The following is a 15,499-nucleotide window of genomic DNA, read 5'->3' on the forward strand; positions in this document are numbered from 1 at the left end:
CCTGTTTAGGGAAGCTTTTAATGTTTGGCAGGCTATTGTATTTTAATATTCTGTTGGAAGCCGCCCAGAGTGGCTGGGAAAACTCAGCCAGATGGGCGGGTGTAATGGTTCTAGGGGTTGCTCATGCGTAAGTCGTCGCCACACCTGGCTGAGTCACCTGGGTGAACCCTTTCTGTCCGGACAGCCACCCATCCGTGGCTGTCTCAATCGCTGGCAGAATCCGTCAGTGGGCGTTTCTTGAACTTCTTCCAGCAAAGAAGTTCTTTGACGCCAAGTCTCCTCCTACTCTCCCTGTGTGGAAGTCTTCTGCGCAGGGAGGGTGTGGGCAGTGGAGGACCCGTGCTCTCCCCGCTGGTCTCCAGCGAGGAGTCATGGAGCCTTCTCTCCGATTCCCCCACCTGCCTCCCTTCTCCACTGGTGCTACGCTGATTTCCTTCCCCCGCAGATGGGCTGCCTCTCTCCCTCCTGGGACGCTCTCCGGCATCCCTCTGGAGCCCCCCCTCCTCCTCTGGCTCCGATGGCAGTTCCCTGACAGCGGGGTATCAATAAGTTGTTGTTGTTGTTGTTGTTGTTACTACTACTACCTGCTTTCAGAATTTTTTTTTTTTTCTGGGGTGGAAGAAGCAAGTGGAAGAGACAGGAGGGGAAGCAGGCCTGGCAGTGCTCACCTTTAATCATGTTACAAATGCCATCGCCAAAGAAGGTTTAGGAGAATGCAATTTCCCTCCCCTTCCATAATCCATTTCTGTGGGTATTAAAATAATGCTGCATTTCACATCGAAATGAGATGACAGGCCGGATGAGGCTTCCCATTTATTTCTCCGGTAACCGTGTGACCTCTTTTGGCAGGGGGAAAGCCTTGATTTAAAGCCGTCGCAGAGGCAGCTTTGGTTGAGAGACGGGGAAGAGGAGAGTTCACGTGGATTGCGGAGAGAATCGCAGTCACTCAGTCACCACCTCTCCCTTCGCCACCCCTCCAGCAAATCCACAATTGCTCTGTTTGAAGACAGCACACCACACATTGCGATCATCGTCTGCAGGACAAGCACAGCAATGTCAGCACAGCCCTAACCGATGGCACCCGATTCCTCCCTGGTGTGGCACTCAGTCCCTAAAATCCTGTGCCCCTGGCATTTTCTGCACTATGGAACACCCTTAAGCAGGTAAGATTAACCTACTGGATCACGCCACTGGCCCATCTAGTCCAGCATCTTGTTCTCCTGGTGACTGACCAGATATCTGCCCGTGGGAAACCCAGAGACAGGATTCGAGCAGAAGAGCGCTCTCCCCTCTTGCGGCTTCCAGCAACTGCTATTCAGAAGCATTGCTGCCTCCAATTGTGGAGGAATAGCCATCGATAGCCATCTCCTCCATGAATCTGTCTCGTCCTCTTTTAAAACCATCCAACTTGGTAACCATCACTGCCTCCTGTGGGAGGGAGTTCTGCAGTTTAAACTATGCACTGCGTGAAGAAGGACTTTCTTTCACCCGTCCGGAAACATTCAACGTTTAGCTTTACCGGATGTCAACAAGATATGCTGCTAGGATTTTGGAGGTGGTGGGATCCTCTTTAATGAGGGTCCTGGTTGTGCACGGACCCCTAAGGCACCCCCGCAGGGAGAGTTGTTGCACGGCATGGCCCAAGCCTTAACCATTGGGCCCCGGGATCACGCCAGGCTGTTTGGGCCAATCAGGGCAGTTGGTGCGATTCCTGGGGCCTATAAAAGCAGCAGCGCCGCGTAACTGGGGGTACTTGCATTTGTGCTGCCGAACACCTGCCCTCCCTCCCTAATTTTAGGTGCTGCTGCTTTGGCCTTGCTTTGGATTGGGTCGCCTGCTTTGGAGCAGGGCCTGGGTAGGAATTTTTCCATTTGGCAGATTGGATGTGGCCACTTGGTTTTCGCCTACCCCCTTAGCAATCGTCACAACTTTGTAAGGTTTGATGGTGAGGCATTGGCTTATTGAGGTGTGTGGGAGGGGAGGTGCGGCCATCACCTGCCCCTCCATGGATAAGGGTATTCCGGTAAAGGAATCTGGGGGTCCTGGATCTTGTCCGAAGTCCGCTTGAGGGGCTAGGGCCATGCCAGGACCACAGGAACCCCGGGGTGAGCTTCGTTGGTCTTCATCGATGTTGCTCCCTCGTTTGGTGTTTACTGTCAGGGAACTGCCATGGTTCAGGAGGGAGAGAGGAAAAGCTGAATGGATTATAGAGAGCGTCCAGGGATCCTGGGAAGCAGCTCCTCTTCTCTTCAATGGAGGAGAGTAAACACGCCTCCAGTGGAGAGGAGCTGCATGAGTCGGGAGAGGCGAGGCGGTGCTAGGACACCTTGCCTGGGCAAAGTGGGGAGGAGAGGGGTCCTCCATTACCCATGCCCCCCTTGAGCAGAAAGCATCCGTGCAGAGAGGGGAGGCGCAGACTGGGCGTCAAGAAGCTGCTTTGCTGGGGAAAGTTTAGGAACCGCCCACTCACAGATACTGCCAGCAATTGAGTTAGCCATGAGAGAGTGGCGCTCCGGACAGATAAGGTTTATTTTGGCAGCAAAAGCAAGGCTTCACAGCCAAGCAGGGAGATATTTGCCTGCTGCTCTCGAGCAACCCCTTGGAAACATTACATTTACCCTTTCAGACTTCCAGCCAGAGAGGCAGGAGTCAAATATAGTCTGTTGCCAATGCCTAAGCCAACAGCGCTCACTTTACTGTAGTCAATAAAGTTGTGGCCTAAATTTTGCCCAATAACTTAAACTAAAATTATGTGTCAGTGTGAATTATGTTTCAGGGGAAGAGCCTCAAAGCACAATCATCTAGTCCAGGCACATCCAACTCCCAAGAGACTGCGCTCTACTGCCAGTATTATTATTGTTTTTTTTAAAAAAAATACTGGCAGTGATCTACCCTTTGTCGTTGCCAAGAGTTTTTGAGCTTTTTGGGGGGAGGGTTGCCAAGAGTTGTTGAGCTTTCCCCTCCATATTTATTTCATCCAGCAATCGACCTGGAGCACACCGGCGATTGACCTGTCGATCGCAATCGACCCGTTAGACATGCCTGATCTAGTCTAATCCACCAGCCATGCAGCAATCACAGCTAAATAATTCCCGACAGACAACCATCCAAACACTACCTTCAGAAAGTTATTCCTCTTATATAGCCAGAATCTCCTTTCTTATAACTTGAATCTATTAGTTTGCTTCATTTCCCATGTGTCAGCCCTTTAGATATTTGAAGATGGCTATCCTATCTCCTCTCAGTCTCCTTGTTCCATGTTTTGAGCCTCCCAGGAAGATGAAAAACTTGGGTTGCAAAGAGTCACACTGTTTGCCACTCTGTCTATTTACACTTCAAGACTTAGGTCAGTTTCACCGCAGATGGCAAACTGTTCAACATATGTCATCAGTCCATCTCTCGAGCGATATCAATTGGTCCTTTTCAGTCCAGGGACCAGCTGGGACCTATTATGACACAAACGAACCCAACTCCCCCCCCCCCCTATTGTGTGAAAAAGCAATACATTTCATGAACACCGGCGGAGAGACATTCAGGCTCACAGTCTCCAAGGAACAGCAAGCTGTCTCCCACCTCAGAATAAATGTGGACTCTTCCATTTGTTATACAGGATGTTAACTTTACTGCTTCAATAGATGCACAATGCACCAAAATTACTGGTGCTGTGGGGAGCTGTGCTTTGCAAAGTCCCTGGCTGTTGTACATGAGAGAAAATAAAATCAACAGTAATGGTGCATTAAAGGCAGCTTTCAAAGCCCTCAATTCCCTTGCTTTATTTTGCTTTGCGGAGGAAGGAAGAGGGAAAATAGATAAAAAAAAGAAAGGGAAATCAAGAATGGATAATAGATGCAGATGGGCATGTGTGGAAAAGCATAAAGGCACAGAGATGGAATCCTTTTTTAAAAGTCTCAACAGAAAAGAACCCACATGTATTTATTTTTTTTCCCTTTCAACTGGAACACCACAAGCAGGATCCAAGCACAAGAGGGCTCTCCCCTTCTGTGATTTCCAGCAACTGGCAGTCAGAAGCACTGCTACCTTTAACAGGGGCAACAGAGGATATATGGGCCTACATTGGCTCCCGGTACGTTTCCAAGCACAATTCAAAGTGTTGGTGCTGACCTTTAAAGCCCTAAATGGCCTCAGTCCAGTATACCTGAAGGAGTGTCTCCACCTCCATCGTTCTGCCCGGACACTGAGGTCCAGCTCCGAGGGCCTTCTGGTGGTTCCCTCACTGCAAGAAGCCAAGTTACAGGGAACCAGGCAGAGGGCCTTCTCGGTAGTGGCACCCACCCTTTGGAATGCCCTCCCTTCAGATGTCAAGGAAATAAAGAACTATACAACTTTTAGAAGACATCTGAAGGCAGCCCTGTATTGGGAGGCTTTTAATGTTTGATGCTTTGTTATGCTTTTATATTTGTTGGAAGCTGCCAAGAGTGGGTGGGGCAACCCAGCAAGATGGGTGGGGAATAATAATAATAATAATAATAATAATAATAATAATAATAGCAGCTTTGCACATACAGTGGTGCCTCGCAAGACGAAAATAATCCGTTCCGCGAGTCTCGTCTAGCGGTTTTTTCGTCTTGCGAAGCATCCCTATTAGCGGCTATTAGCGGCTTAGCGGCTTAGATAAAGGGGGGGGAAGGGAAAAAACTCGCAAGACTCGCAAGACGTTTTCATCTTGCAAAGCAAGCCCATAGGGAAATTCGTCTTGCGAAGCACCTCGAAAAATGGAAAACCCTTTCATCTAGCGGGTTTTTCGTCTTGCGAGGCATTCGTCTTGCGGGGCACCACTGTACATGTCTAATCTTGCACCTTTCCCAAATTGATTGCTGTGTGTGTTTCCTTTTTGTAAATCTACCAAAGAATAAAATAGAATAAAACTGGGATTTTCTCAGGGCAGTAGAGGGTGTGTTTGCTGTGTCCTATTGGTGCAGTGCTGATAGCACGCGCCCTTCTTCTGATAGGAATTCCTCTTATGGGGGACACTAAAAATGGGGGTGGGTCAAGGAGGATCAGTTGTGTGGGGGAGTGAGAAATGTCCCTATATTCATCTGAGAAATGTTGGTGAGTATGAGCCTTACACTACCTGGGTTAAAGCTGCCTAAAGTGGTGGTCATTGCCACATCTTATTGAAGTTCACAGCTATTCTATGTGTTGCAAATTATAAAGACTTCATAGTTATAACTATAGAGACCTCTGGGATCAGCTTCACCCACAGAGCTCACCCAGAATGACTGAAAATGCCACGAAAGAGACCCAACCCATCTTCTCCAAGCTGGTGGGCTCTAGCAGTTTGGCCTTCACCCCAGTCTCTTCTGGAGGAGGACCTAGGAGGACCGTCCACCAGGTTCTATGGTTCAAATAATCCACACCCACACAACCACTTTCATTAGTTTGCAGGTCAAGATGATACAGAGAGGGATAAAAAAATCTGGAAGGGCTGCTGGGCTCTAGCAGTTTAGCCTTCACCCCAGTCTCTTCTGGAGGAGGACCTAGGAGGACCGTCCACCAGGTTCTATGGTTCAAATAATCCACACCCACACACCCACTTTCATTAGTTTGCAGGTCAAGATGATACAGAGAGGGATAAAAAAATCTGGAAGGGCTGCTGGGCTCTAGCAGTTTAGCCTTCACCCCAGTCTCTTCTGGAGGAGGACCTAGGAGGACCGTCCACCAGGTTCTATGGTTCAAATAATCCACACCCACACACCCACTTTCATTAGTTTGCAGGTCAAGATGATACAGAGAGGGATAAAAAAATCTGGAAGTCCTTGCAATGCAGGAGAAGGGAGGGATTTCAATGAGATGTTTTGCACCTTGCTAAACATTTGGTGTGTGTTACCAAGAAGAAAATTAGAGGTTGGCATATCGGTTCAAAATGTATTGAACAAATACTGTGCTTACCTGCTTCCTACTACTATGTCCCATGGGAAGCAGAGCTTTTGACTTCTCGGCGATTTTCTGGAAATACAATAACAGAATTAGTGGTCAGAACTGAAATGCATTAGAAACTTGTGTGTGTGTGTGTGTGTGTGTGTATGCTCGCGCACACACAGAGAATGGAATATTGGGGGATGAGCTAACCCTATAATTTAGGAAAGGGGGGGTGCTTTGAAAGGGTAGGCCTTTTGAGAAATCAGAAGTAATTTTAACTTCAAGGGCGACAGGGTTATCAAAAGCAAAGCATGCATTTAAAAAGTGACAGCCCCAAGTGTGGGGAAATAGCAATTTGCCACTCAACAACAGCTCCCTGACACAACCATTCCCACTCAGGGAGCGGGAATATGCAATGGATAATTTTGGCACATTGTAATTTATTAAAAATAAATATATAGGTGGAAAACCGCCTGTGTAGGTTCTGATGGAATATGCATGGCTGAACGAGAATTGCAGAATGTATTCAATGACACCAATGACTGGTGTCATTGAATACATTCTCTCCAGATATGCCAATCCAGATTTATGATCAGGAAGGGAATAAAACAGCTCAAGCCTCAACAGGTGAGAACCACTGACCTTGGGCCAGCCATCATCTCAGCCTAGCCTACATCACTGGGTTGTTGTAATGATAAAAGAGGAAAGGGGAGAACCATGTACACCACCATTGGAGGAAAAGTGTGATAGTTGGGTAAATAATCATGGCTGTGTCCAATGCTGTACACTTAGGGTTCAACTCATGCAATGGGGTGTCCCCTTCATTTCTCCCTGAACTGTTCTGGAGTGTTCTTCAACCCTCTGGATGAGATTTTGTGGGGGAAAGGAAGAGGAGAGAAGGGAGAGGATCTCTGCTGACTTCTGTGCAAGCAGAATGGCACTCTTGGACACAACCCTAAACAAATAAGGAGAATTCTGGCAGGGATTGGAATAGGAACTACCGTAATATACAGGTTCGTGCAGAATGGAAAGTGACCAACACTCTGTTGAGGTGGAACCATAGGGAGTTGCCAGAGATGAGTTAGGTGATGGAAATGAAGAGCTAAGAAAGGGGACCAAATTCGGGAAACGTACAAAAGATCCTCATTGCCAGAGTGCTCTTCATGATTATGCAGGCTCCAGAAAAGGATATTTCACCTCCACCCATGTTGTTTTGCCATGCTGCTTCATTCAGCTAAATGCCAGCTTGGCTTGGCAAGTTGACTATGAGCTGAAACCTACCCGGGACCTCCTCTCCAGCAGCCCATGCATTGGCGTGAATCCATGGTTTAGTGTGACATGAAGCAGGCCAGGGAATTAGTGCAGCTCCCTACCTGCCTATGCAAAGCCTTAGCCTTGGAGTTCACCTTTCAATCTCAGCAACTTGCTTCCAAGTTGGGAGGTTCTTTTAGGCTAAGTTCCTGGCTTAGGAAGATTTGAAATCCCTGGCCATTTCTTTGCACTGTGAATCCCCGTGACGGGGTGAGCTCCCGTTGCTTGGTCCCAGCTCCTGCCAACCTAGCAGTTTGAAAGCACGTCAAAGTGCAAGTAGATAAATAGGAACCGCTCCGGCGGGAAGGTAAACGGCGTTTCTGTGCGCTGCAGCTTAGTCATGCTGGCCACATGACCCAGAAGCTGTACGCCGGCTCCCTCGGCCAGTAAAGTAAGATGAGTGCTGCAACCCCAGAGTCGGCCACGACTGGACCTAATGGTCAGGGGTCCCTTTACCTTTACCTTTTTACATCTCTCTGAACTGTCGGCCTCCAATATGCTACCTCGGATGCCTCCTCTTGGCTACTCTTAGACCACTCTGCTTGTTTTTGGTCCCGACTTTTCTGCACGTCTCCTTCCTCAGAGGGTTCTCTGTGTAAAGTTATCATCTTGTGATCACTCAGAACACCCTGGAAAGGGACTCCTACCCATTCCAACACAGCTTATTTATTTTTTTTAGATACAGACTCATAATCACCTTTTGCACCGTTCCATATCGCTGAATGGCATCAGAGAGCTGGTTCTTCAGCCGGTCCAACTGAAGTCGTTCTTGCTACACAAGATAAACAAGAAGATCAACAAGCATCATTAGCAGATAACAGGATATTGCTTTTCTGCCACTAATTAACCAGAGATAGTAAATTCTTAAGGCCCCTTGACCCTCAAACTTATTACATTAGCACCAGGCTGATATTAGGCTGAAGCTGCAACACGGCACAGAATTTACCATGTCTAATATTCATCTATTATTATTATTAGTAGTAGTAGTAGTATTACTATTATATTTATACCCCGCCCATCTGGCTGAGTTGCTCCAGCCACTCTGGGTGGCTTCCAACACACACACAAAATTAATAATAAAACATCAACATTAATAGTAATAATTAGATCCTATATAAAAAGTCACAACAACTTTAAAATAAACAACTTATACCAAATAAAGCAATATGCAATAAAGCATTAGAATCCAATAGGAAACACTAAAATTAAACATTGGCAAGTAATAATTAGACAGTTTACACTTATTTCAATAAAGAATCACTCATCTATAATCAATACAAATAGCAGCGAATCACAATACATAAAATACCACAAATCATACAAAACAATGTAAAAGGATTAAGTTAAGAAACAAAGACACACAGCTTATAAAATTATTTGAAACAAAACAAAAACTATCCCAGTCTCTCTCTTGCAATGCAGGAATCATTTTGCCCAAACTTGGGGCTCAAAACTATGACCCTGAGATTAAGAGTCTCATACTCTACTAACTGAGCTATCCTTCGCACAAGGAGTGGTAGAACAACAACAACAATAATGATGATAAAAAATGTGAAATTGCTTTCAGATTCTTCCTGGGAAGTGATTTATAAACAAAACCAATCATATTATTATTATTATTATTATTATTATTATTATTAGCAAGTGTATTTTAAACTGACTTTAAATTGAGCCATGATTGTGAAGCATCATATAGGCCTGTCTGGGCTAAGTGTGTGTGTGTTCGTGTGTGTGTGTGTGTGTGTGTGTGTGTGTGTGAAGAAGTGATGTTATTGTGCAACTGGACCACATTATTTTGTTCCTTTTCCAGCTCCTGAGCGAATGCACACACAAGGGAATTCCATTCTATGCAGCTTGAAGAAACTCTACTGTGGAGCATCTCAAAAGCACAATTGCCTGAATGGCGCTCGCAGAGTGAATGTGTCAAATCCTTGTCGAAGCTGTTTCTGAATGCATTTAGAGGACGCCGCTCCCGAAGACAGATGGGGAAGAAAGACTGATTTCATTTACATTGCACCGGTGCTGAATAGGGCAGGCAACCTTGGCAAGTAAAGCATGATCACCGTTGAAGAAACGGATCAGACATATATTCTCTGCCATGAGGCATCAGAAGATGAATGCATTTGTGCTACGCAAGGTAAACAAGCCATTTGCAGCATGGCTGTGAGCAAGACAAATGAGAAGTCTTGATTCCAAGGTGGCAGAGAGTGACATGCTTGTCTAGAGAGCCAGTGTGGGATAGTGGTTAGATAGAGTGTCAGATTAGGACCTGGGAGGCCAGGGTTCAAATTCTGACTTGGACATCTTGACCAGTCACTCACTTTCAACCTAACCTACCCCAGAGGGTCTCCTTGAGTTTCCTTAAGCCTCCTTGTGTTTCATGTAGTTGTTGTTGTAGTTGTAGTTGTAGTTGTAGTTGTAGTTGTAGTTGTAGTTGTAGTTGTAGTTGTAGTTGTTGTTGTTGCCTTTCTTGGCCACATCCAGCTGTTTCTTCTTATCTTCTTGTAACTGCTAGCTCATTTGCCATCTACTATATGGTTTCCTCCCAGCAAAGTGGGAATTAAAACTACAGTGGTACCTCAGGTTACATACGCTTCAGGTTACAGACTCTGCTATCCCAGAAATATTACCTCGGGTTAAGAAAATTGCTTCAAGATTAGAACAGAAATTGTGCTCCGGTGGTGCAGCAGCAGCAGGAGGCCCCATTAGCTAAAGTGGTGCTTCAGGTTAAGAACAGTTTCAGGTTAAGTACGGACCTCCGGAACGGATTAAGTACTTAACCCGAGGTACCACTGTAGATACATATGCAAAATTTGCTGAAAATATACCAATAATTACAATGAAAACAGCTTAAAGAATTGCCATTCAAAGTTTCATTTTTTTTTTACTTAGCCAATGTATTATAAAAATGCTTTTGTTTTGTTTTTCGAAAAATTGCTATTTATTCGGCTGCTGCGGGGAGATCGATATCTGACAGTGCAAGAAAAGAAACCAAACAAAGCGGAAACAAAATGATCTATTGATTCAGCAGGCTGACAATGCTGATGATGGTTTCTATTATCTGTAATTTAGAGATGCATTTCCTACCATGATTTGTAACTATTATCCAGTCTTGGATAGCAACCCAGGAAATCTCATCACAGGACTTGTCAAACACAAAGAGCCGTGTTAGAACTCATCAACTGCAGGGCCAGAGCTAGTTTGCATGCTCTAATTCTCTGGAATTAATCTAATTTGCAAAAACATTTCCCACAACAACACTGTTCTGGTGCACTCATAACGTTCTCAGTCTCCAAATTATGGATTATTAACCAGTCTCTGCTTCGACTGTGCTCTCTCTTCCATCAGGTTGCTTGAGACACAATTAAACCACAATTATTCTGATGTATTTATCAACATCTGCACCAGCTATGCTTCAGCCTAACCAGAACCACTTTAAAACTAAGGATGGGCAAGTCTCTTGAGCAATCCTGGCTCACATTTTGTTTTTTTACCCATACTGACATGCAGTTCTGTTTCTGAGTTTCATTTTATTTTTAAGTCTCAAAATATGTTTATTCACACAAGTGCATATCTTGGGGTTTCAACAACATTAATTAAATCTCCATTTTGGTACATCCAAACTGTGGGAGCTATGTTGCTACATTTGGAGACATGTGAAATCCGATGGAGAGCTTATTCTGATCGCCAAATGTTGCACGGCAGTTCTTTGCAGTTTAAACTAACTTCCTAGAACAAAACAAAATAAAAAAATTCCTTCCAGTAGCACCTTAAAGACCAACTAAGTTAGTTCTTGGTATGAGCTTTCGTGTGCATGCTCACTTCTTCAGATACCTGGACTTCCATTTCATGCGGCTCAGTGTGGTGCCTTCCATAGTTCCAGTTACATACATCCAGGTATCTGAAGAAGTGTGCATGCACACGAAAGCTCATACCAAGAACTAACTTAGTTGGTCTTTAAGGTGCTACTGGAAGGAATTTTTTTTATTTTGTTTTGACTATGGCAGACCAACACGGCTACCTATCTGTTCCTAGAACAAACACACATCAGAATAGAACTATCTATGGTGGCTCTCCAAGTCCCTGTCTCTCTGCCATCCCAGCAAAACAGGCCACCTATAGAACTACTAATATTGTGTCGTATAGCACAGCATCAAACATGCAAACATGCGCTGGATTATGGAGAAAGCTAGAGAGTTCCAGAAAGACATCTATTTCTGCTTCATTGACTATGCAAAAGCCTTTGACTGTGTCGACCACAGCAAACTATGGCAAGTTCTTAAAGAAATGGGAGTGCCTGATCACCTCATCTGTCTCCTGAGAAATCTCTATGTGGGACAAGAAGCTACAGTTAGAACTGGATATGGAACAACTGATTGGTTCAAAATTGGGAAAGGAGTACGACAAGGCTGTATATTGCCTCCCTGCTTATTTAACTTATATGCAGAATTCTCAACAACTTTATTATTGCATTAGCCGTGTGGCCATAGCATAATATACATAAAATAGGGGGGGAGGTAAAGGTAGATATCGTCCAAGGCGAATACGAGGATAACAAAAGTGACAGGGGATTTAAAACATCGAGTGGCAGAGAATGCAAAAACAGGTTCGATTGTGCGGCATATCGACTACAACTGTGGTGTTAAAGAAGTTGGTGCCGCTTTCCTCTTCATCACACTAAGCAGGAAGTTAGCTGTCATCTCGGTAATCCAACAGTCAGAATCCTGCAGAAGAAGGGACACTATCCAGGGCTGGATTGGGAGATGAAGCTTGTTCACGAGAGGAATTAGAAACCGAGATCTTTCATCTGTCCAGTTGGTACAGAAGAGCATTACATGTTCCATAGTCTCCAGAGCCATGTCGTTGCAGGTGCATGTTCTATTTGCGATGGGAGCTCTGGAATAGCGACCCGACAAAACTGCTGTAGGAAAACAGTTGAGACGGGCACAGGTAAAGGCCCTTCGCTTAGCCTCCGAAGGAATTGTGAAGCAGTATAGAGGGATCCCTTCAGGGGGTGGAATAGCTTGGGCTAAGCCTGAACACGGCCCTCTTGCATGGGAAGCTGTGTTAGAGAAATCAAGTTGCTGTAACTTCTTTTTGATTGAAGGTAGGGCCGCCGGGCTAATACACTCTAAGTTAAAAACAGTTTTACGGGTCAAATTGAGAAGAGAGTGGAGTTTGAGATTAATTGTAGTTTTCCAAGGAGAATTATGAATATCTCTTAGGATCAGGTTGGAGAAACCACCTCTAATTCGAGCATCCGATGCTAATAGGTGGGAGCTATAGGAAATGGCTCGACTCCATGCTCGTTTTTCAATTGAGGGCTGGGCGAACTCAAGTCGTAGGGCTGCACCTGAGACACATCTCGGGACGCCGGAAAGAGATCTCAAAAACATGTGAAGTGGGCGATCCAAGTTGCCTGATATTGCTGTAGTCCATACTTCGCAGCCATATAGTAATTTAGGGACAACTTTAGCATTAAATATTTGAATTGCTGCTGGAAGGTGTTTGCCGCCCTTCTGGTGGTAAAATCAGACAATGGCATTAGAGGTCGTGGTTGAAGCAAGAGAGGCAGATTGTAGATGGGTGGTCCAGGAGAGATTATAGGTAAATATTAAGCCTAGATATTTAAAGGCTTTTACCTTTTCTAAGTAGCCACCTGTGATCTTAAGCGGCTCCAGCTTGAGTTTGCGGGAACGAGTGAAGTGGACGACTTTCGATTTTTTATAATTAATATTAAGAGCTTCCGCCTTACAATAGGCGATAAATGCATTAACTGCATTTGCTAGGTCCGCAGCTGTTCTGGATAAGATGACGGCATCATCTGCATAGAAAAGGGAAGCAACGGGGTGGCCTGCTAAATGAGGAGGATACTTAGTTGCTAGCTTCAAAGGGGAAAGAGCATCATGAAGATAGAGATTAAACAGTAAAGGGGCCAAGAGACAACCTTGTCGGACGCCCCTGGCCGTTGGGAATGGAGCGGTAAGGGAGCCGTTGGGACCAATTCGGACACGAGCTGTGGTGTTTGAATAAAGGGAAATAATTAGGGAGAGGAGGTGCGGATCAATTCCCAGATGGACGAGTTTGGACCATAATCTCTGCCTAGGAATGGAATCAAAGGCGGCCTCCAAGTCCATGAAAGCGGCAAACAGGTGGCCTTGCCTTGGTGCAGTGTATTTACTGGCAAGGTGATAAAGAGTTAGACAGTGGTCCATGGTTGATGCTGACTTTCGGAAGCCAATCTGTTCTGGCGGTAAAATGTTCCTCTCATGGACCCATGAAAGAAGTTCTTCCAGTAAAACAGCGGCAAATATTTTCCCCGGAATAGATAATAAGCTGATGGGGCGATAGTTCCTAGGGATGTTTGGCTGGCCGCCTTTGAAAATCAGAACTATTGTAGCTTCTCTCCAGGAGTCGGGGATGTCTAAGGTGGAGGAGATAGCGGTGAATACAGGAGTCAGCTGTTCACTCCACCAAAGAGGATCAGTCAGGAAAAGGTCCAACGGGACCATGTCTGGGCCGGGGGCCTTATTTCTTCGCATGGACATTATGATGTTGAAGATGCGGGTTGAGGTGAAGATTACTGAGGAGGTGGGACTAAGAGAACAGGAACAAAGGTCCAACGAGGATTGAAGGTGGTCTGTAAGATGATTTGGAGAAGCGAAACTGGCTGAAAAGTAGGCGATCCATTCGTCAGCGGAAATCAAGGTAGCTGAATTGAATGGTGCCGAAGGCCTAACTAAGCGCCAGAAGGAGCGGGAGTCATGCCCCTCTACAGCCGAACGAAGAGTGGACCAAGCCTCAAAGATGTGTTGCTGTTTCTTGCAATGAATCATGTTTCTGTATGCCCTTTTAGTATCTAAAAGCTCTGCACGGGTTTGGGGGTCGTTGGAAAATTTGATGATTCTGACCATTTTCCTAATTCGCCTTCTTAGGGCTTTACATTCCTTGTCAAACCACGGTGATTCAGAGAAAAAGCGTTGGTGAGTAGGCGAAGTGGTGGTTATGAAAGTTGTTGAAAAAGCATCAATTAATTTCTGGTATTGGTCAGCGGGCAGAATTGAGTCAGAGAGAACTGCAGGCATATCAAATGATTTTTGTATGTCCAGAGCAAGAGAGGAACTGAGGCTTGTCCATTTCTTTGTTTTGTATACAGGGTAGCTTTATGCCGTGGAACTATAGTTTGAGGGGACTGAAAATGGCTCTATTAGGTTTAACAATAGAGTCAATGGAAGGTGGTCGCCACCAAAGTATTCAGCCACTTCCATTTTTGTAGAGATTGAGAATAGCTCCGGCGTCAATAGAATGTAGTCGACAACACTGGTTCCCCGGGAAGAAATGCACGTTAACTGCTGCGAGGACAAGGGAGTAACGTTGCCATTTGCGATGCAGAGATCATTTTCAATGGCCAATTGGGCCATCAGCCTCCCCGACGCATTTGTTATGGGATCAAGAGAGCATCTGTTTCCCCAGGGGGGCTGCAGGGGATTATCCAGGAGTGCTGCGGGAGATAATATAGCATCGTCATTGGGACCTATTCTTGTGTTAAAGTCGCCTAAGAGGATTTGAGGAAGTCCTGGGTTAGTTGTTTGAAGATCATGAAGCCAAGACGAAAGTTCAGACCACCTTTCATTACGGTCGGAATCATTAGTTGTTGGGGGCAGATATACTGTAGTTATCAACCATGGGCTTTTGGTCTTTGGAAGGTGGATCTTTATAGTGAGGAAGTAAGGGGAAGATTTAAGTTCCTCGCAAATAGTGAGGGATAAGCTGGTTGAAATAAGACAGGCGAGGCCAACTTGAGGGCGACCCCTGTTGGCTAGTTTGCGAGCACAGGAGTTAAAGGAACAATAATTTGGGAGAGCGATACTTTGTTGGGACCAGGTCTCTTGGAGGCACACAATGTCAAATGAAGAGATGAAGTTTATTGCCTCAGGATCCATTTGCTTTGTCGCCCAGCCGTTAACATTCCAGGAAACAATTTTAAGGCTCTGGGGTGGGTTGGATGCGCCTTGCAAGGGAAGAACTACTTTTGCTTGATTTATGGGTGAGGATTGAGCTTGTTTATTTCTATTGATGTCGAATTTCCGCGAAGGTAGGGAACCGGCTGGAATTTGCCTCTGGTCTAGTCATTGTCAATTATTTCCCAAGGAACTTTTAGGGATTACTCTTTTGTGAGCCGTCCCATTGTTCTCCATGCATGGCAAACTGGCCAAAGGTTCTATAGTTTCGGCTGGTAAATGTTGAGTACTGACGTTAGTGGTCACCGGGCCTTTGGAGTGTGTTATCTCTTTCTGTAGGTATTCTT

At 45.4% G+C, this 15,499-nt stretch overlaps 1 protein-coding gene across 1 annotated transcript in view; it reads right to left on the minus strand.

Annotated features, from left to right (window-relative positions):
• Positions 1 to 15,499, minus strand: part of TSNARE1 (t-SNARE domain containing 1) — a 394,489-nt gene that overhangs the window by 179,587 nt on the left and 199,403 nt on the right. The window contains exons 6-7 of the mRNA XM_079984518.1: positions 7,889 to 7,963; positions 5,911 to 5,967 (exon numbers count right to left, since the gene is read on the minus strand). Of these exons, the coding sequence (XP_079840644.1) occupies positions 5,911 to 5,967; positions 7,889 to 7,963 (132 nt within the window). The remainder of the gene's footprint in view (positions 1 to 5,910; positions 5,968 to 7,888; positions 7,964 to 15,499) is intronic.

This window comes from Podarcis cretensis (genome assembly GCF_951804945.1).
Source record: "Podarcis cretensis genome assembly, chromosome: 7".
In the NCBI taxonomy this organism is placed as follows: Eukaryota; Metazoa; Chordata; class Lepidosauria; order Squamata; family Lacertidae; genus Podarcis; species Podarcis cretensis.